Source organism: Mustela nigripes, chromosome 13 (assembly GCF_022355385.1).
Source record: "Mustela nigripes isolate SB6536 chromosome 13, MUSNIG.SB6536, whole genome shotgun sequence".
NCBI lineage: Eukaryota > Metazoa > Chordata > Mammalia > Carnivora > Mustelidae > Mustela > Mustela nigripes.
Genome location: NC_081569.1, coordinates 73,323,777 through 73,346,479, shown reverse-complemented (window position 1 = coordinate 73,346,479; position 22,703 = coordinate 73,323,777). Strand labels below are relative to the sequence as shown.

Here is a 22,703-nt window from a genome sequence, read left to right as displayed (position 1 = left end):
ACAGGTTAAGGACTCAGCCCCACATGTCTGCCCACCTTAGATGCCAGCTAAAAAAAAAAGTCTCTCAAGAATGACTCCAAGGGCACCTGGGTGGCTCAGTCAGTTGGGTTTCTGGCTCTTGATTTCAGCTCGGGTCATGATCTGAGGGTTGTGGGATCATGCCCTGCATGCCAGTGCTCCTCTCCCCCTTCCTCTGCCCCTCCCCCTGGTCTCTCTCTCAAATAAATACATAAATCTTAAAAAAAAAAAAAAAAGAATAACTCCAAAGTCTGAAGCCTGGGCAATTGGAAGGATGAAGTTACTATCATCTGAGGTAGAGAAGCCTGCTGTTGAATCAGGTTTGGGGAAAACAGGAGGAGTTTGGTTTGGAGACTGTATTAGTTATCTAATTGCTACATAACAAAGTACTCCAATATTTGGTGATTTCGGAAAACCATTTATTATCTTGGAGTTTCTGTGGGTTGGGAATTCAGGAGTGGCCAGCCTAGGTAGTTCTGGCTCTGTGTTTCTCATAAGGTGTCTTTTGGGATGTCACCAGCCTCTTGGTCTCACACATCCCCTCCACTCTGTCAGGAAATCCTACTGATTCTATCCCTCTCTATGTATCAAAGCACAATAGTGTCGTCACTTGAACTGTCACCACCTAGTGGGAGCCACTGCCAACTCTCTCCCCTGAAGTCTTGCCTCAACATTGAGGTCTGAGTAATCCTTAAACACTTCAGCCAGAGCAGGCAGTTCTTTTTCTTAAAACTTGCAGTTTTGGGGATGCCTGAGTGGCTCAGTTGGTTAAGCGTCTGCTTTTGGCTCAGTTCATGATCCCAGCATCCTGCTGGGGGGATCCTGCTCCTTCCTTCCTTCCTCAGTTCATGATCCCAGCCCCCTGCTAAGGGGGAGCCTGCTCCTTCCTCTGCCTACTGCTCTCCGTGTTTGTCTGCTCTCTCTCTGACAAATAAATAAAAGTAAAATCTTAAAAACAAAAACTTGCATTTTTTATCATTCAGAGTAGAAACCTGTCTTAGTCCACTTGGACTGCTATTTAAAAAATTCCATTGATCGGTGGCTTTTAAACAACAAAAAAGCCCAACAAAATCAAAGTGTTGGCAAAGGCAGGCTTGCTGGTTCATAGCTTCTTCTTGCTATAACCTCACATGGTGGAAGGGATAGAAGAGCTTTCTCAGGCTTCTTTTATAAGGGCACTGATCCCATTTGTGAGGTCCCCTTGTGACCTGAGCACCTCCCAAAGGCCCCTAATAGCATCAACCTCCTAATAGCATCAACTTGGGGTTTATTTCAACATATGAATTTCAAATGTGAATAAACATTCATACCATAGCAAAGTCCAAATCATTACCATGTTCTAGAAAGCTCTAAATGATCTGTGCTACCCCCTTATTTCTCTGACCTCATCACCAGTCTCTGCCCAGCCACACAAGTTCCTCAAACATGCTCAACACACTCCTACCTTAAGGCTTCTTCATTGACCGTTCCCTCTGCCTGAAATGCTATTCCCTCAGATACCTGCACACTTACCACTTTCGCTTTCTGAAACTCTTTGCTTAAATATCACTTCCCAATGAAGATAAACCTGGCCACTCTCCATTCTCCCTCTCCTTCCAGCACTCTGGTTACCTCTTAAACTGCTTTACTTTTTCTTTTCCACTGTACTCTACTTCAAAATACTATTTAATTTACTTATTTATTATGTCTCCTGTTTATTGTCCATATCACCTGCTAGAAGGTAAACTCCAAGAGTCCACTGATCTTTATTTTGTTCACTGATATATCTCAAGTGCCAAGAATAGAGACTGACACATAGTAAGTACTCAATAAATATTACCCCACTAAGACTACAATTCAAAATATGAAATATAGCTGGTAATGTGATCACTTTTTAACACCAGAATAATGAAAACAACCTAAATTTCTTTTTTTAAAGATTTTATTTATTTATTTGTCAGAGAGAGAGTGTGTGTGTGCACAAACAGGGGGAGGGGCAGGTAAAGGGAGAAGCAGGCTCCCTGCTGAGCAAGCAGCTCGATGTGGGGCTCCATCCCAGGATCCTCACATCATGAGCTGAGCCAAAGGCAGATGCTTAACTTAATGAGCTACCCAGGTGCCCCAAGGGTAGACATTTAGCTGAACCAAATGAAATTGCCACTTATATAGCCAGATAAATAGATAAAAACATGATTGATGGATAGAAATGTGTATAGGTAGGTAGATATAAAAACCTGGGATGATGACCAGAACTGAAGGCAGACGCTCCACCAACTGACCCACCAGGTGTCCAAAAAAAAAACCCCTAAATTTCTAAAAATGGGAAATGTTGAATAATTTTCCTTGATGGGATATTAAACAGACATTTAAAATGAAGGGGTTTTTTGTTTGTTTTTGAAGATTTTATTTATTCATTTATTTATTTGAGAGAGTGCATGCAAGTGAGTGGGAGGGGCAGAGAGAGGGAGAGAGAATCTCAAACTGGCTCCAGCACAAAGCCTGAAACAGAGCTCAATCCCACGCCCCTGAGATCATTATCTGAGTTGAACCATGAATCAGCCACTTAACTGACTGAGCCACCCAGGCATCCCTAAAATGAAGTTTTAAAATACATGTAATAGTATGAGGAAAATACTTAAAATGCTAAGTGGAAAATCAGGACACAAAATTATGTATGCAGATATTGGACTAAAACTATATTAAGATAAAAAATACATATAGAAAAAAAGCAGAAAGTAAATATATCACAGTGAGATGAAGATGATAAATTAAGCCATACTTCTGCTTGCTCTCCACACTAAATCAGTAGATAGTAAGAGGATTAAGAGAAAAAAGAAAGAAAAAGAAAAAAACTGGGAGAATTAATAAAAGAAAGCCTCACTGAAGTGGAGTCAGGAGGCCAGAAGGGGAATCTGTCATCCCTACCACTCACTGTAGATTACAGACCCCAACAGGAAGAGACTTACCTTGTACGTCTATATTAGTTTACAACCCCATAAGGCAAGAGAGAGGTTTTCTTTTTCCCAGCAACAGCCCAGCCAATGAGAGACAGTCACAACTCAGCCAATGAGAAGTCACAATTCTTGGAACTGCTCCCAACTCCCCCCCTTTCCTCTATAAAAGAGTGTTCCTCTCTTCTCTTGACTTGCCAGTGGCTTTGCAGTAGCTTGCAGACTGCAAATTGTGATTCTCTGCTTTAACGGAATAAACACATTGTTGCTGATAAAACAACTGGCAGTTTTCTTTTTAAAGTTAACAAAATCAATAACAGCAAATGTAAATACGAGGTGGTATTCTTGGTGAACTAGAATTTGCGAGGAATATGGAACCATAGTCCCAATTCCTGGAAGAGCAGACTCTGTCAAAATGTGGGAAAGGTTATGGTCCCTGAGCCAGGAAGAAGCAGACACAGTAGGCAGTAGGAGGGGACAGTGGTCAGGGTGACTCTATGCAGATGCTGTACTGGAAGGATGTCTCTTCTCCAATCTCTGCCCTTCTGCCAGGCAGCCAAGAGCAAAGGTGTCAAACCCAATGTGAGTAAGGATGAGAAAAAAGGAAGGCCACTGATCCAATAAATCTGAAGTCAGGGGAGAGAGAACAATGCCTCTGTAATCAGAAACACAAAATAAGTGATCAGAAAACAGTTGTAACATGTTAATAATCACGGAAAGTTCAAATGAATTGAATTAATATATTTAAAAGAAGAGTCTTTCAAATTGTATTTTAAAAAATAATTGTATGCAGTTTATAAAGATATACCTAAAACAAAATGATGCAGGACATTTGAAAATAAAGGAATAGAGAAAAATACTATGTAAAATGCTAATCAAAACAAAGCAAATGTAGAAATGTTAGAATCAGAGAAAATCAGACTTCGAGTCAAAAAGCATTAAAAAGGGCAAATCAGAATAGTTTTTTTATATTGATAAAAGGCACTCCACCAGGGTAACAGGTTATGGATTTTTGGGGACCTACCAGTGTTACTTCAAAGTTGTCAAATCCCAGTTTTAGCAGATTAATTTAACACACTGAAATTAATAGTTCCAATGAAAAAATAAGTCTATAGATTAATGCGATTGGATGAAAATCTAATGCAATCCACAAATGCAAACATGTACATAATTTAAATTTTTCTGATAGCTACAGAACAAAAACACAAGTGAAATTTAATGTCTTATTTAACCAAATATATCCAAAATGTTATCATTTAAATATGTAATCAATATAAAAATAATTGATTTTTCATACCGAGTCTTCAAAACTAGTGTATATTCTACACTTAAAGCCTGTCTCAGTTTAGACTAATCTTATTTCAAGTGTTCATTAGCCACACGTGGCTACTAACTACTGTATTGAACAGCAAAACTATAGGTAATTATATAACAAAATTTTTGTCAAATGTCCTCATTAAAAATTCTTTAAAGAATTAAACAATTCAAACACAAATTATAAATATTTAGAGATGAACAATGAGGATGTGTCAGAACTTTTTATGTGTATTAGATTCAGTCATAAAAAACACAGATATTTGGGCGCCTGGGTGGCTCAGTGGGTTAAGCCGCTGCCTTCGGCTCAGGTCATGATCTCAGGGTCCTGGGATCGAGTCCCGCATCGGGCTCTCTGCTCAGCAGGGAGCCTGCTTCCTCCTCTCTCTCTCTCTCTCTGCCTGCCTCTCTGCCTACTTGTGATCTCTGTCTGTCAAATAAAATAAATAAAATCTTAAAAAAAAAAAAAACACAGATATTCAAATTTATATAGAGTAATCAGAAATAATTTAGGAAAGACTGAAAATTACAAAAGTGTGTTTTCAAGCCAAGAAACTCCTAAAAGACTAGCAAATAAAGTCAAGGTAGAAAGAAGGACATAAAAAAAATAAAGGTAGAAATTATTGAAATTAGAAAGCAAATCAACAGTACAGTTGAAATGAAATTTACCAAGACATCAAAACTAGTTTTCTTCAGATGTTTCTTTTCCCTCAATTTTCTGCTTTACTTCTCTTACCAAATTTTCTATGAAAAATGTTCCTTTTTTAAAAAATATTTATTTATTATTTATGTGACAGAGAGATCACAAGTAGGCAGAGAGGCAGGCAGGGGTGGGGGAAGCAGGCTTCCTGCTGAAAGGAGAGCCCTATGTGGGCCTCTATCTCAGGACCCTGAAATCATGACCTGACTCGAAGGCAGAGGCTTAACCCACTGAGCCATCCAGGCGCCCCTCCTTTTTTTTTAAATGAGGAAATTTATGAAGATTAATCTTTTTTTTAATCAGTTTCAGAGGTAGAATTTAGTGATTCATCAGTTGCATACAATGCCCTGTGCTCATTACATTCAGTGCTCTCCTTAATGCCCATCACCCAATTATCCCTTCCCTACACCTACCTCATCTCCGCAACCCTCTGTTGTTTCTTAGAGTTCAGTGTCTCTTATGGTTTGCCTCCCTCTCAGTTTTCATCTTATTTTATTTTGAGGCCTAATCTTTTCTAAATATTAAGCATTGATTTTATCATACAAAAATCCTGTCTTTAAAAAAAATTGTCCTATAACATCACAGATAACTTTGAAAGACTAATCCTCAAATGGCAACACATTAAAGTTAGAGTAGTAAAATCTGTTTTTAAAATTTGGTAACTTTGAATAAATAGCACTTTAAAAACAACTGGGTGAACTGTTTGAAAACTGGGCTGCTTAGATCCACTGGGGAATACTTCGTAGAAAAAGGCATCAGTAGAACTCTGGAAGGAGTTCTCTAAGCTTTCTCTCCCTCACAGCAGAATCCTTATGGAAGTCTTATGACTTTGTGTTCTGAGTAGAGGAAAGCCAGGGGTTTCTAAAAATGAAGAGTAGCTGGCTCAGAAATGCCTCAGGGAATGGCTATTGATGGTTATTGCCTGGACTAGAGATCTGGCCTTTTATCCTTAGGAATAAAAAAAAAAAAAAAAAGAAAGAAAGAAAAGAAAAAACAAACGAGGAGGAGGATGAAAGTTAGCATTTCCTCTGATAAAGACCTAGTACTTGAAGAATAACAATCAGGGTCAGAACTGAGCCCTGGGAAAAGTGCATGTGTGCATGCACGCACACACACACTCTGGACTGGGCTGTGAGGAGTCACTACCTGGTCGCAGTCTGGTCACCTACACATGGTTGTGATCAGTACAAGTCACTTACCCTTAGTGTCCCCCGCACCATCCCAGCATCTTGCAGGGCAGGGAGTGAGCTAGACAGAGGAAAATTCCTGTGTGTAGAGTCCTAGCCCTAGAAGGATATTCCCACCAATATTCCCTAGGAGAAGAGATGCCCTTCCGGAGAAGCTGGGCCCTTAACCTGGGATGTGGGTCCCGATGACCTTCCTCTGATTTATCGAAGGAGAACTTTGTGACAGCAGCAGTTTCCCTCTGTAGATTCTCAGATGCTATCTCCCATGGGCACAGACACTTAATTAAAAGTTAGGTTCAGTGCGTGTGTGTGCATCTAATCTCGGCTGGTCCACCTGAGAACCCCTGAGAGCCAACCCTAGTGCACCCTTGACCCCCCTCACTCCACACCATGGTCCCATTTCAGCTCAACAAGATTAAAGAAACTATCACGAACCAAGAGAAACTTACAAACTGCAAGCACAGTATGCATTGGAGGGAAAGGAACTGCTCCCTGAAAGAGGAAGGTGATTCATAGAACAGCTACAGCAGACGATAAAACACTTCAGTTCTCTTTAAAGAAGTTAGGGGTAAACAATATCTCTGGTATTGAAGATGTGAGTATGTTCACAAACCAAGAACAGTGGTCCACTTTCACAAGGCTAAAGTGCAGGCATCCCCAGCAGCGAACACTTTCGCCCTCACAGGCCGCACTTGGAGAGAGGGTTAAAGAGAAACGAGTCTGGAAGTGAGGAGAACTTTAAAAAGAAGCAACAGAAGGCGAGTAAGAAGTTATGAGGGCCTAATCAGGACCATTACCATCACGACTCCTTTCACCAAGTAGTTACATGGAGGCTCCTGGAGTCGTGTAATGCAGAGCTGATGTAGTCCAGACAAAATTAAGGAAAAAGCATAAGATATGCAGCCACAGATTTGAGAAATATTTGTGTAATATAATTGATGGAATTTGATGAAAGGATGAAGAACAGGAAGAGCCAGTGACTATACTCATTTCGAACAAAGGCAAGTATTTAAATGTGGTACTAGTGGCCGTGATTGGAGCAAAATAAGAAACCCATAGCTGGGTGGATAAACGACAAGATTGGATTTGAGATGTTACTTCTGAGGGTGTCTGTGGCAAGTTGAGAGGAGACCTCCAGTTGGCAGTGGACTATATGAGTCTGGAAGTAAGACAAAGATAAAGATCCTGAAGCTTCCACCGTGAATTGTGTCACCCTGGGAGAAGTTGCCTCATGAAGATGATAAGAAGGTCGAGAGCGTAACACTGGGAGCAAATCAGTTTAGAGAAAAGCACTGTTCTGGAAAATAAACTAAGGAGAAACAAAAAAGCAAGAACAACCACCAGAAAAGAAAAGAAAAGAAAAGAAAAGCATTGTCTCTTAAAGGTCAACGTAGGAGAATTTCAAGAAAAGAATCATAAATAGCAAAAAAAAAAAAAAAAAGAATCATAAATAGCATCAAATTCAATAAATAGATCCAGGAAGGTAAAGATTGAAAAGGGTTCATTAGATTTTTTTTTAATGTTTTTTAAAAGATTTTATTTATTTATTTATTTGAGAGAAACAGTGAGAGCAGAAGCAGGGGGAAGCGACAGTCAGAGGGAGAGGGAGGAGAAGGCTTCATGCTGAGTGGGGAGCTCGATGTGGAACTCGATCCCAGGACCCTGGGATCGTGACCTGAGCTGAAGGCAGATGCTTAACCGACAGAACCGCTCAGGAGCCCGGGTTCATCAGATTTGCTTCCAGAAAGTCAGTCAATGTGAATGGCAACAGCAGTTGCAGAGGAGTCCTGGGACCCAAGTCAGGTTGTGGTCCATGGAAAACTGAATGGGCAGTTATGGTATGAGGCAGGACCCCTTCTGTTCCAAGTGTCAGAAACCCAATTCAAACTCACTTAACAAGATAGGGATCTATTATAGCATGTGGTTAATCTTAAAAATAAAACTGCCAGTTATCTGGCCAGCAAAATGGGTTAATTCAGGAAGAGCAGAGAATGGCAACTCAGTACATGCCAGCTACAGAAAAAACCACGGGCAAGTCTGGAGAACAAAAGAGAGGAACATTCTTTCATAGAGGAAAGGGGGGAGTTGGGAGAAGCTGTTATAAATTCGACTGTTTCCCTGTTGGCTCTGTGAGACGATAGCCAAGGCAGAATCATCTGCACCTGTGATCAGGCTGCAGCCCACACTAGGAAGGATTCCCTAAATCACGGTTTAAGGAAGGTGTGTGGGAAGGGCCCAAGGACTCTGGCTTCCTTCATTTCTCTGACTCTCAGGTGTCCCAATTTCATCCCCCTGTTGTGTTTCCCCACCTCCTTGCCTTTTATGCTAATTTTAGAACAGGGCAGAAAGTCTGGGTTTTGCAATTCTTCAAGAAGTTGGAGTAACTGAGCCTCAGCTATCCTGCCATGAGCAGGAGGGTCTCTGTTAACAGAGCTGCATATTGTCTCCTTTTTGCTTTCAGCTTGGTCAACTTGGATCAAAGCTTGTCTTTCTAAAAGCAGCTGAAGGGGTTCAGGGTATACCACCCCAAAAAGTGCATAATGATTATTTTGAATTAAATTTACATAAGAAACAGCTTGTACAAGAAGGGCACTCTGAGCGTCCTTTGTCTCTCTAAAAGCAGAAAAGAAATCTCCATGTGAAATGTACCCTCTCTGTGCCAGGAGGAAATGGGACATCCTTATCACCAGAGACAGAATTTGGAGCCAAGAAGTCTACCTAAACAAATCTTACTACTTCCTCTCTAATTTACCCTAAGCTCCAGCTTCCCTGTCTTGTTCATCCTCCACAAATTTATCCTTCCCTTGTCAAAACATAAAATAAAAGCTACCTGCTTTGGTCACTTCTTTGGGTCTCATATCTTTGGGGCCCTGTATGTATGAAATTAAATTTGTTTTTCTCCTGTTAATCTCTTTTTTATAACCTGGGGTTTCTCAGCCAAAAACCTAGAAGGGTAGAGGGAAATTTATTTCTCCTTCTCTACACAATATTTTCTACCACTCTGGTCTGCAGTGCGGAAGAGTTTAACCAGTTTCATCACTATCATATAACAAGGAAAGACAGCTTCTCACTCAGCCAATTTCACATTTTGGAGTCTCTGCCCTTTTATATCTTGATTTGACTCAGAGGTCCTTCTTTCTGTCTTATTTTTAGAAACATGGAATAACTTGCAGTGCAATGAGATGCAGAATTTAATTGGGCTTTAAAATTTAAAACCTTTTTCAAGGCTACCAGATAATGATGAACTTTGTAAAGCGACTGCCTTGTAATCGAGCATGTTAGAGGGGGCTAAGGGCTAGGAGGAAAATGAAGATGGGAAGAGGAATATGGTAGAGGGGTGCAGGTTTGAAAAGGGTGTCACTTACAAAATAACATCTGATCAAAGACCTGGAAACCATGCAGATATCTGGGAGAAGGGTATCCCAAGGACAGCCAACAGTAAGAAGAGTTGTTCTAAGGCTAGATTAAGCCTGTTCTGCTCCCAGCACAGCAGAGAGAGCCATGTGGTTGAAGGGAGGTGAGCAAGGGGAGACTGGCAGGATACACATAATGAACAATTTCCTTATTTGGGAGCTCTTGGCTTTGACCAGTATTTCAATTTTACAAATAATGTTGCAGTCAACATTTCATAAATCATTTCTCTAGTCTAGATTCCTGTAAGTGGAAAGAAATCCTGGATTAAATGAAGTTCTTGATTCATCATACCAAAATTGATTTCCCAGAAAGTCATAGAGATTCCATATCCACCCAAAATGTATGAATGTACTCATCTCATCCCTCATCACCATTAAGTATGGCCCTTTAAAAATCTTTGTCAGGGGCACCTGGGTGGCTCAGTGGGTTAAAGCCTCTGCTTTTGGCTCAGGTCATGATCCCAGAGTCCTAGGATCGAGCCCGCATCAGGCTCTGTGCTCAGTGGGGAGCCTGCTTCCCCTTCTCTCTCTGCCTGCCTCTCTGCCTACTTGTCATCTCTGTCAAATAAATAAATAAAAATCTTTGTCAATCTGATGAGCATCATGGTAATGCAGTGTTGGTCTTATTTAGAGTTCCTTAACTACTAATCAAGTTAAATTTTATCATATGTTTGTTGGCCAGTAAGATTTCCTCCTTATTCACTGTTTTTCATCAATTTTGCCCACTTACCTACTTAAAAACTATTTTTCTCATTCATTTGCACACTCTTTTTGTTAAGCTTATTGTCTTCAATCCAGCTGCCATAACAAAGTACCATTGACTGGGTGACTTACAAACAACAGACATTTTCTTCTCACATTTTTGGAGGTTGCAATTCTGAGACCAGGGTGCCAGCATGGTCAGGTTCTGGTGAAAACCCTCTTTGGAGTTCCACACTGCTGACTTCTCACTGTGCCCTCATAGGGTGGAAAAAGAACAGACCAGCTTGCCAGCTTTCTTCTTAGAGGGCACTCATCCCATCGTGGGGGCACCACTCTTAGGAGCTAATTACCTCCAAAAGCCTCCACCTCCAAGTACTACCGCAGCTTGGGGATTAGATTTCAACATGATTTTTTGGGAAAGGTGACCATTCAGTCCTTAACACTTATGAAATGTCATGTGTCAGTTTTGCCACATCCCCCCAAATAATATGAAGGCAACTCAGGACCATGAGAATTCTGTCCTCACTACTCCACCCCCAGAGCAGGAACCTGCACGCTAGTCCTGTGATGTGCAGGAACTCAGACCCGTAGAACAGGAGTTAGAGGGGCTCCTGGGTGGCTCAGTCTGTGAAGCATCTGCCTTTGGCTCAGATCATGATCTGAGGATCGCGCCCCACGTTGGGTTCCCTGCTTGGCAGGAAGCCTGCTTCTCCCTCTCCCTCTGCCTGCAGCTCCCCTTGCTTGTGCTTGCTCTCTCTCTCTCTCTCTCTCTGTGTCAAATGAATAAATAAAATCTTAAAAAAAAAAATAACAGTAGTTAGACTTCACATCTTGTGAAGGTCAAGAAGACATCAGTCTCCTTCCTCCGACGGCACTTGCTGCCACCCAGTTCCTGCCTACTCCAACTTCCACTCTGTTTGCTGTTCAGCTCATTAGTCCCTATCTTATGGCAGTCTTCCTCATTAAAATGTGGATTTCCTTTTTCTACCCTGAGGGTCTTGTTTCTATGGTGATACAAGAGCAAGTCTGTGCAGAGGTATTGCAATTGGAAGCTTTCACTCACTTTGAGAGGTAGTTAAAACTGATTGAGATAGAGGGTCAGTGGAGACCCTGCAAATGCCTGGCAGAGATCAAAACTTGGCAGCAAAGGCAGGAGGGATGACCTCATGGAGACATGAAATTTTTCACACCCGTCTAACATTAATTTTTAGGTATTCTATGATGTTTTTCACATATCACCTTCGACATTAGACAAGTTTTTAAACAACTCACACAACTTTTTAAAACAACTTTGTCAAACAAAGAGGGTAGTATATGGCAACCACAGGATGATAAAGGATTCCTGGAGCTTTCTCTTTATGAATGAAAGAGGATTTAAACAATTTTTCATGTGAAAGGTAAACGAATAATAGAAAGAGGAAAGTTCAGTAGCATAACTTATAAAAATGGTTCTACAGCAAAGTCTAATCCTCTCCTTTTTGTTTACTCCTGCATACAATGAAACAGTTTTAAAGAGTAATTTTCAAAAAAAAATAACACAATGATTCTCATACAAATAAAAAAGGAACGCGTGTCAAATCTGATCTGACTCCTTAATTAATGAGAGAACTAATAACATGTTAAGACTAATTCAGAGAACATTCGAGAAGCTAGGTTTTGATAGGAAATGTTAGACTAAGATTTGGCAGTTAGACAAAACTGCTTAACTTCCAATGAGACAATAAACCATAACCTTTGGGATTGTCTATTCTAATAGACAGGATTATTTGCATCTCTAACAGACAAAAACCCTACACATTAACCTTTGCTCAGAGATGACAGAAAGTCAAGCCCTACAGTGCACTGAAAATATTCTGCCAGCTGTTCTGTCCATTTCCAAGTTTTTTTTTTTTTTAAGATTTTATTTATTTATTTGAGAGAGAAAGAATGAGATAGAGAGAGAGCGTGAGAGGATGGTCAGAGGGAGAAGCAAACTTACTGCTAAGCAGGGAGTCCAATGCAGGACTCAGTCCTGAGACTCCAGGACCATGACCCAAGCCGAAGGCAGTCGCTCAACCAACTGAGTCACCCAGGTGACCCTATTTCCAAGTTTCAAATGATTTTTCTGACATGGAGTGAAAACAGCTTTTTAAGGGAAGAGGTAGTACAGGTGGCTCTGGAAAGAAGGAAGCCAAGAGGGCAGCAAAAAGTTCTGGGAGCCCACAAACTCTTCCTCCTGATTCAGGAAGTAGAGTGACTGCCAGCAGCTCTCCACATCAAGAGTGAGCTAGGACTTACTGAACTGGCACCACTTGGCCTCCCCACCTGCCCTCCCAAAGGGGAGAGTGAATATAGGCACTAAAAAGGAGAAGCCATCCTTCCTCTCCCCAGACAGTGGAGGGAAATAATTGCGTAGAACACCTACTCCAGGCAAGGAGCCCATAGCCCCCAGCAGAGTCCCAAACAAAATAACATGAAAAGAACCTGTCATGGGTGCAGAAGTGTTTTGAGATCTGTGGAGCCAGATGTGGTAGATCGAGGGCTCTGGCTTAAATTTGGCATTGGAGGTACTGAAGAGACACATGAAGCAGTAACTGACAGCTCAAAGACCCCAAGAGCGTGGGAAAAGAAGCCCAGTTAGAGCTGAGGTGGGAGCTCTCTTAGGTTAGGGTGGGATGGGGGAGGACACCCTTCACGGAGTGGAGGGAGGGAGGAAAGGAGAGAACTTCTCACAGATAAGTTCATAAGGCAGTAGGAAGAATGAGAAGTTGGAGTTCCCAGATAATTGTTTCTGCCTCCACGCTTAAGGTGGAGGGTGGGATGGGACAGAAGAGGACTTAACAGGATTGATGTTAGGGACCAACCTGTGTTCCCTCCTCCAAATTTCTATGGTGAAGTCCTAACCCTAGCACCTCAGGGTAAAGACATATTTGGAGATAGGGTCTTTAAAAGATAATTAAGGTTTGGGACGCCTGGGTGGCTCAATTGGTTAAGCGGCTGCCTTCCGCTCAGGTCATGATCCCAGCGTCCTGGGATCGAGTCCCACATCGGGCTCCTTGCTCGGCGGGGAGCCTGCTTCTCCCTCTGCCTCTGCCTACCACTCTATCTGCCTGTGCTCCTGCTCTCTCTCTCTCTCTAACAAATAAATAAATAAAATATTTTTAAACAAGATAATTAAGGTTAAATGAGGTCTTATATGACTTGTGTCTTTATAAGGCAAGATTAGGACACAGACACACACTGAGGAAAGACCATGTGAAAACAGAGAGAGAAGGCAGCCATCTGCAAGGCAAGGAGAGGGGCCTCAGAAGAAATCAACCCAGCTGACACCTTGATCTCAGACCTCTAACTTGCAGAGCTGGAGGGGGAAAAAAATGTCTGTTGTTTCAAAACACATTGAAAGGAAAGAGAGATGTTCCCAAGTGAGACCATGTAGGAAAATTGCCAGGTGATATTAAAAGGCAAAATTATATTGGAAGGTGGGTCATCAGAGAAAGAGAAATAATGTCCAATCCAGAAATGAACATGTTTCATCTGTTTGTGGGGCTCCCTAAAATGGTCTCTAGCAGATGGATGAGCTTCAGTCTGAAACATGAGCATAAGAATCACTGAGCCAGAATTGAAGATGGCAGTGAACTCATTCAATAAATATTTATTGAGCATCTTTTATATGCAAAGTGTTCATGGCTATGAACACGACAGACAAGGTGCCTGGTCTTATGAAACCTACATTTGAATGAATAAATTATATAATAAATAAGCAAACAAGTAAGAATAATAAGGTCAAAGAGTTAAAAATTCTGTGAAGAAAACAGAGCAGATAATGTCATAGGAAGTGACTGGGGTGGGAACAACATTAATTACACAAAAGGTGGTCAGCAAGAAGGTATCTCAGAAGTTCTATTTGATCTGAGACCTGAAAGATAAAAATAAACAAAAGCAGGAGCAGATAGAAAGTATCCTGCTCAATTTCCAATTTCACTGAGAAGGGTGGAAGGAAGGGAAGAAGGGGTAAAGCCTTAGGGGTGATAAGGGAAGGGACTAATCTAGAGATGAGGCTTCCAGGTCAAGGGAAATGCTCATGTATCACTACCAAACAAGGATGATCCCAGACTGGGAGTTTCCAAACATGTTTATTTCCAAATGAGAAATTTCAAACATCTTGCCTTCCTTCTCATTTCCTGTATGATTCTGGACCCTAAGGCTCCCCACCTTATTCTCCACCAAGCCCCCAGATGCACACTAAGGACTATGGCCCCATTCTCTTAACAGTCGGCTTCACAGCTTAGGAGAGTAGCCAGCTACCACGATGTTCTCGCCAGTGATGTAGCTGGCATCTGGCGAACACAGGAAGGCCACAATCCCTGCACACTCTTCGGGTTCCCCAAACCTGAAGGAAAGAGAGCCATACTGAAGTCACAGCCCCTGCAATGTTAACCTCCAACTTTAGGTTCTGCTGGACCAGGGTCCAGCGTTGACCCTAATGATCAGTACCTCAAGAAGAATTCTAGTCAAATCAGGTTCCAGGGAAGGTCATGGTGGGCTCAGCAGGACCATGCCCACCCTCCAGCCCTTAGTCCCAGGCTGTGCCATTCTCGACTCCAGCAAGAGAGAACAGCCAGCAGACTGGAAAGTCAGAGCTCTATCTCTTCTTGAAATTGAACTTTTCTTCAGAGTAATCACAGGCCATTAAAGCCACAAACCCCACCTACCGCTGCAATCCATAGATGTCATTCAAGTCAGGTAGCAAGTATGGCAATGATTTCTCCTGGGGAGAGATTTCCGAGTCAGTGATAGGCAGAAGGACTGTTGGTGGGGGTAAGGCAGGGGTGGTGGGAATGGCATTGTGGCAGATCGATACCTCTGTGGGAGGATGACCCTGTTCAGGAGAGGGGAGTGGGGCAGAACTTTTCTTTCCTCCCTACTGAGAATAGACACTCCATTCTGCAGGGAAATGAGAGGCCACTGGTGCCAAAGGCTGCAGGGCAGAGTCTCTGATTGATAGGCCTGGACTGAAGTTGTAATCTAAGTATGCAGGTTTCTGTGGGCCCCAGGAGCTATACCAGGGAAGGGACCAGTGGGGACCATGGGGCAGGTGTTGGGGAGCAAACACTGTGATCCTCACCGCTTGGCTAAATTCAGTCTTGATTATTCCTGGCACCAAGCAGTTCACTCGGATGCCTTTTGGAGCCAGCTCTACAGCCAGAGACTTACAGAGACCCAACAGTGCTGTTTTGCTGGTGTTGTAGACTCCCAGCTTCTGAAAAGCAGAAGGAAGTAGACAGAGCGGATTGGAATGTCTACAGCGGGAGGGAATGTCACCTGAATGGCCGGAACTGTGGTTCTGGGTCTCAGACTAAGTAGATACACTTGATTTTGGCCCAAACTAAAATCCCTTCTGCCACCTTTCCCCTTCTACAGTCATTTTCAAGGGGTGAAGTTTTGAGAGAGAGGGCCTTGCCCAGGCTTAGAGAAATGCCAGGGAGTTACTACCATATGTGTCCAAGCTTGAAATGGAGAAAGCCACACTGTGCTTTCCAACATTCAGCCAAGAAACTGGAATGAGGAAATCCCAGAACCCAGAACTTGCTTTACCATAAACTGTGCATACCCTGGGCAAATGGCTTAACATCCTTGGCTTTCAGAGATGTTATGGCAAAGTGAGATTATAGTCCCAAATCTGTAACAATCAAGTTCATCTCAACTCCCGTCACTAGCCAGTTCGCCCACACCCAACTATAGGGCCTCACATGAAACAAGACACTGCTTCCCCTCACCGAGCCCCATCCAAAGGGTTTTATACTCACTGGTATTGGCATATAGGCCACCATAGATGAGACCAGAACCACAGAGCCTGTCCTGTAAAGAGATGAGATGGAATGAGATGACATATTTATCCACCTAAGAGTCCAGATGAGCCAGGAAGTTGTACTTTCACAGTAAGAGGAAGCCAGCTCAAGATTCAGGATAAGGTGAGAGACTATCTGGAACACTGGGGAGAAGCTAGCAGACATGTAGGTCAATGCTACCCAGTGACCATATCCAGGGAGGTATTCCTTGGGTGGGGGACCCAAGACTTATAGGCAGCACTTCCCAAGAGCAGAGCCCCAGTAATACTCCCAAGCCGCAGACTCCTGTGAGCTCAGTGTGCCACCAAGCAGTCCCAGCCTGGTCTGCTTCCAGGTAGCTCAGAACGCAGAAGAGCCAGGCTCTGCAGGTGACTTGAGGAGAAGCAAATGCCATAGTTCCTCTAACCAGAAGGGAAACTGGTGAGATGACTCACAGCGGAGGGCTGGAGTCAAAGGACCAGAGCTGGGGTTCCAGGTGACCTCCTTCTTAACCCTTCTTCCCTGGAGCTGCCACTACAGGAGCAAGGTTCCTGCATTCTCTCAGATCAAAAGAACAAGGACTCATGACAGGTCCTATGAGGACCTGAAAGGCAGGTTTCTCCTCCTTCCCAGCAATTTTTTTTTTCTTCAGAATTGTCTCATCCCGTAGGGAAGAAGGTAGGTTTGAGAATGGAGAACATGTCCCAAAGGACACACCTCCCACTTCTCCCGCCACCCTCCACTTCCTGGGCTCCTGCCCAAGTGCTTCATGTAGGGTAGAGGACACCCATGCACGAAGACCCCAGGGCCCACCAGCCCCTCCCTGCCACACCCCCTGTTCTCCATGTGAGGCAGCAGCTGGCTCAGCAGCAGGGCCGGGGACTTCACATTCACGTCCAGGATCTGAAATCAGAGCAGAGAAGAGGGAGAGATGAGATCTGTCCAATGTCCATTCTCACTGGTCACTTGGAGACCCGTGGCCAGAGCAGGACCCAAGGCACTTCCCATAGCCTCAGAACTTGGGTCCTGATCTTTGACTGTGTACGATGGACAGGGTCCTTTAGGAGAAAGAATGTGAGGGCCTGTGTCGGATTCTCAGGTTCCTGTCCTGCCCAGATCATAGAGAACCACCAACAAGCTGTGGTTTGGGAGACCCTCCCGCACTGGTATCCACACCATCTCTCCCCAGTCAACATAGCCCTCCCAGAGAGGAGGCCTGAGAAAAGAGAAGGGGGAAAGAAATCAGGATGATTTGTTTTTGGTGAGTGCCTTAAGGGAAGTGTGAAAGAGAGAGGGAATCCACACTGAGCACTCAAGTCTGTCAGGAAATGTTCTGAACTGGTTTTGTTTTGTCTTGTTTTTAATTGGAAAAGTCTGAGGATGACTGAGGAGTGAGAAGGGGGAATTGAGAATTGGGTCCAGAAGACCAGGGAATGTGAGAAACAAACAGAGGTGGGGCGGGATCTACAAGGACAGGAGCTGGTCAGCCGAAGAAGACTCCGTGTGGAGGGAATGGCTCACCCTGCCCACGGACCTATCTCCGCCTACAGCGTAAGGGGAGGGGGTGGGTCAGGACTGCCAATCCCTCTCAGGGGACCTCCAGGACAGCAGGGGCAGGAGGGCAAGGGCAACAGAAGCCCCTAGAATGTTTGGTGGATTCCAAATGGGATGCCAAGTCTGGATGGGGGTCCCTCCTCTCAGCTGTGTCTGTGGACAGGTGAGGGACCCTTGGGACAGACAGACTGAAGGGATCAGAGTGGGTGCCCATGAGTCCAGACCGGAACAGCCTCAGAACCCTTCACCATAGACCAGAAATCTCTTCTGGCGTCTCAGGACTTTGTAGTAGAGGCCAGGACAAGGAGAGTCAACTTGGAGAGTCCTAAGAGAGGGGGGCCTGCTGGTGCCTGGCATACGGGGACCATGGTAGTGCCTATTAGCTTCCTGATAGGTGGTTTGACCCAGGTGACCTCATCCCCCACCCATCAAAGTCAGTAGTGACAGGAGTATGAGAGACCTTTGGTACTATGTGTGTGTGTGCAAATATGGTAGACAGAGAACCACGCAAGCTGTGTAAGATCCTACCCCAGTCCTCACCTTGTCCCACACCTGTTCACTGGCCCCCAGAGTGCTCCCCACCAAAGGGTTGACCCCTGCCACGCATACCAGGAAGTCGACACCCCCACAATGCTCCAGGGCCTGTGGAGGAAATGACAGGATAGGGGTTGAAGGAATGGAATAAAAGGTTCCCAGAAGCCTCTCCTTCCCTAGCCAGACTAATGACCTAGAACAAAGTGAGTAACCCCTTCCTGCCTGGGGCGATCCTGGGGCAGAGTCAGACCTTGGAGATCAGAAGTTGAGTGAGATATTTGTTTCTCACCTTCCTGGAAGCATCTAATTTCTGCCCCACAAGATACTTACTTGGTAGCTCGTTCCCCAGTCCAGATCTTCACTCATGGGGTTGCTGCTTCTACATTGCCCTTTCTCTCACCTCTGCCTCACAGCTCACTCCTTCCAGGACTGGTCTTAACCACATGAACTGGTCTTAACCCAGACTGTGACTCTAGTGGGCTCCCCAACCCAACACCTGGGTGCACTAGCACTGTGCTGCTCAAACTCTAACAGGTACACTCACCTGGAGTCTGGTTAAATGCGATTTAAATTCAGCAGCTCTGGGGAGATCTGAAATTCTGGGTCCCCAGCAAGCTCCCAGGACACGCCCCACTGAGGGGTCATCAGACTACCCTTTGACAACAAGTCTCTAGTCTAGGCCATGTGAGTTCCTTCCTTACCTGGAACATCCCTTGTCAGCCACACTGACACGACACTGGTTGTCCATTTGTTTTATCCCTTGAGCAGGACCCTATCCTGGGTCACATATGCCTAGACACCAATGCTAGAGACCTCCAGCCCCTCCCACCATGGCTAAGCCTGTCTGTCCCCAACTGCCTTCCAACCCTGGCACTCACGGTGGCCACCAGCCGCTCCCGGTCCTCAGCCTTCCCAACGTGGCACACAGTGCCTGTCACACTCAGCCCCTCCCCCTGTAGCATGGCCACTGCCCGGTCCACGTTCTGCTGCTTCCGGCTGCTGATGACCACATGGGCCCCGTCCTGGGCCAGGCGCCGTGCGATGGCGAAGCCGATCCTGTGGGCAGAGATGGCTGTGGTGGCTTTATTCCCTTCCCATTCTCCCCCTAGTAGCCTGATCATGAGACACAAATTGAGTTCCACAGTATGACCCAAGAGCTGCTCCAAATCCTTCCGAGCAGGGAGGAAGAACAATTGAATATGACTATATACATCAGGCCTTCACCAAGGCTACCTCATTTAAGTCTTACCATGTATAACAATCATATTTTAGAGGGGAGAAAATTTTCACGTTAATTTTGTTAAAGGAAGGTTTTATTTATTAAGTCTTTTTTTTTTTTAATTTTATTTATTTATTTGACAGAATGAGAGCATACAAGCAGGGCAGACAGTGGGGAGAGTGAGGGAGAAGTAGACTCCCTGCCAAGCAGGGAGCCCAAAGTGGGGCTCAATTCAAGGACCCTGGGATCATGACCTGAGCTGAAAGCAGATGCCTAACCATCTAAGCCACCCAGGCACCCCAAAAGGAAGGTTTTAAAATGAACATTTGTAAATGTGCTGGGCACTCAGCCTCGATTATAGAGAACCCTCAGCTGCCCAACATTCTCTCCCTTAGGCCTCTCCTACCAGAGGCCTCTGGTTAGAAATTCCTTTCTCTAAGCCTAATAGTTTCTTCTGCTCTGCAGTGGAAAAACTTCCCTGCTGAAAAAAATGTTCTGTCCCCTCTGCATCTCCTTACTTTAAGAGGTCTGAAGCTGCTCTGGGCGGGGCTGGCTGAGCCCCGGTAATGAAAGGGCAGAAGGCATATTTCTCCTGTCCCCTGGAAACTCTCTGGGCAGCTTGGCATTTTGGAGGTATTCATTTGTCATGAAGGCTGGGCACGGGGAGCCCACACAAAGATTTAAAACACCATTGGGTCTGGGAAACCTGGAATGATTAAGCATTTCTAAAATGGAATGGTCCAAATTAGTGATGGTCAAGACCATGAACAGTCAAAAGGAAGATGGTGGTCCAGAAGCACTCAACACCAGGAGCCTCCTTTCCTCCTGTCTGCAATAGCAATTAGAGGAGGAGCAGAACTGGAGGGACACTGAAATAAACATGGCAGAAGGGGAGGTTCATCTATAAAAGGTCTCTGAGTTGGTCTTGAGATGTTGTCCTGCCCATTGCCTTAGTGCCGGTAGGTATTATGCAGCCAGTGAAACCCCGAGTCTGAGAGGCAAGTAGGTCTTGGGCTTCTCCCTGATAGACCAGGACCCTAAAAGACCACAGTGATATGCCTAGGAAGGATAGGGAAAGAGGGTTGTCCTGATGATAACAAGTTAAATGTCTTCTGGTTACTCAGCAAGTACGTGACAGAGATTAGATTCCAACACTACTCTGATTGACTCAGAATCAGCTGGTTTTCCAACTACATCATTCTTAGAAATCAGAAACCAGATGTTTTAGGGAGAGTTGCTAAGATTTAGAGTTCGTTGTAAATGCTGGAGCTGTGGGGGTGTCAGGCAGGGATGTCTGAGAAGGGCACTGATTGCTGAGCTCACTCTGGGATGGGGACACTAACATCTTGTGATATTGCAATGAGGGATTCCCTTTTGCTTACCCCTTTGTGGACCCAGTGATCACAGCCACTTTCTCAGCCAGCGCACAGCTCCTGTCTGCACTACTGCTGCTCATTCTTGCTGACAGAGGCTTGGAGGAGTTACGAAGACCCCTAAAGGCCCACGACACAGCTCTGAGCATGGCAGTCATTGGCCTCCTTCTTTCTGGACCCACTCTGAGGAAGAACCTGGAAAGACAATCACAACAAGAAATATATCAGGATCTGTGTCTTCATTCATCCTTCAAACTTCCCAGGGAAGTACAGAGCTGCTTGTGCCTTTCCACTACCTGTCCACTGAAGGGCCTCCTCATTGTAGTGAACCACACCACCACCACAGAGTGGGCAGCCATGGTGCTGGATTTCTGGTAGATGCCTGAGGAATTCTTGCCTGACACCTCCACACACCCCAAACAAGGAATGTCACTGTACTCTTCTTAGAGTCACCTTTGCACTTCCCTCTCCACATCCATGCTTCCACAAAGATGTTGCTTTCAACTTTTTCTCAACTTTCCCCAGCCTTTTGCAACAACCTGGCCCAAGCTCTTGTCAGCTCCCTGATATGCCACAACCTCCTCTTCTCTCAGCTCCTACTGAAGCCACAGCCTTAGCCCCCATATCAGAGATACCAAACTCGTCAGCACTTGACAGGCAAGTTGCTTCTCCTCATCACAAATGACTCTCATCCAACAGTAGAGGAAAGTCCAACCATTCTCTTCTGGTTCCCAAACTTTTGTGGGGTCTCCACACTCACCCCTCCTTCACACTTTTCTGGTCCACCTGCCCAAAGATCCCATGGCACCTTTGCCATTGCAACTGCATCAGCAACACCTCATTTCTGCAACAACTCTTTCTCACTTCACATCTTTCATCTTCTGGGGAGATCAAGGAGCAATTGTCTTAGGTTGGCCCTGGAGATGGCTCTGGGAAACCATGTTAGGGGAGTGGAGGGAGAGAGATAGAAGGGAAGATTGTCCACAAGAGGTGCTTGACCAACCATTCTAGTTTTCCAGGACTGCGGGTTTTAGTACCGAAAGACCCAGATTCCATGGAACTGCTCAGTCCTAAGCAAACCAGGATATTTGGTTCATCTCATGAAAGTATATTTCCAACTCCTATCAGTCATTTGTTGAGGACATTTCCTGAGCAGCATTAGTTCCATCACATTTTCAACCTCCCCCACCTGTGCTCAGAAACATTTAGGAAGAGTCATAGCTGCTCATTGATGGGCATTGAGCTTTCATGGACAGAAAGATAAGTGCCCCGGGAACAGAAGCAAGACACAAATAGCATCTATTACATATGTCACATTTATTGATGATTGTGTCCTAAACATAGTGCTATGCACGCTACATTTTTTTTTTCAGTTTAATAATCATGATAGCATTTGGAGTTAGTGGCAGTCACTATCCACATCTTGCAGAACCATAAACTGAAACAAAGAGTTAAATTGTTCAGTCTCTCACCAGAAAGTGAAATGCTCAGGTTCAAAAACAAGTCTACTGAATATAGTTTGTAATTTTAATATCTAAATTCTACTGCCTTCTCTGACTTCCTCAGGGAGGGGCTACTTGTTCTGAGCCCACAGAACTTATATATTTGTCTTGGCTACCCTCAAACTTTAAAAATAAACATATACTTACCATATGACCAACAATTGTACTCCTGGGCATTTATCCCAGAGAAATGAAAACATATGTCCACACAACATCATGCACATGAACATTTATAGAAACTTCATTTGTATTAGCCAAAGCTGGAAATGACTCAAAATTCCTTCAATGAATGGTTGAGCCAAGTGTGGTACATCTTCCCAGTGGTGTAAAATAAAATATATTTCATCTCCATCCTTGGTTCCTGGCACAGAGCTCCTAAAACCCTTGGGATTTTTTGAGTGATAGGGGTATCTTTTGTTATTCATAAGGAGCCCCTTTCCAATCACAAAC

General features: G+C 44.2%; 1 protein-coding gene and 1 long non-coding RNA gene across 3 annotated transcripts in view; one reads left to right on the top strand and one right to left on the bottom strand.

The window, feature by feature from the left end:
• Positions 1 to 22,703, top strand: part of LOC131999825 (uncharacterized) — a 182,179-nt gene that overhangs the window by 126,990 nt on the left and 32,486 nt on the right. The window lies entirely within an intron of this gene.
• LOC131998753 (dehydrogenase/reductase SDR family member 2, mitochondrial-like) lies at positions 14,522 to 20,909 on the bottom strand. Of its 2 annotated transcripts, XM_059371222.1 has the most exons (8): positions 20,761 to 20,909; positions 19,038 to 19,215; positions 18,166 to 18,267; positions 16,904 to 16,974; positions 16,051 to 16,102; positions 15,369 to 15,503; positions 14,956 to 15,011; positions 14,522 to 14,633 (listed from the first exon to the last, which is right to left on the bottom strand). In XM_059371222.1, the coding sequence occupies exons 1-8, from the start codon at positions 20,907 to 20,909 to the stop codon at positions 14,522 to 14,524; spliced, it is 855 nt and encodes a 284-aa protein (XP_059227205.1). The 2 variants fall into 2 exon arrangements, with proteins under 2 accessions (XP_059227205.1, XP_059227206.1); XM_059371223.1 differs by lacking the exon at positions 14,956 to 15,011 and having other exon boundaries at positions 15,355 to 15,503; positions 20,761 to 20,900.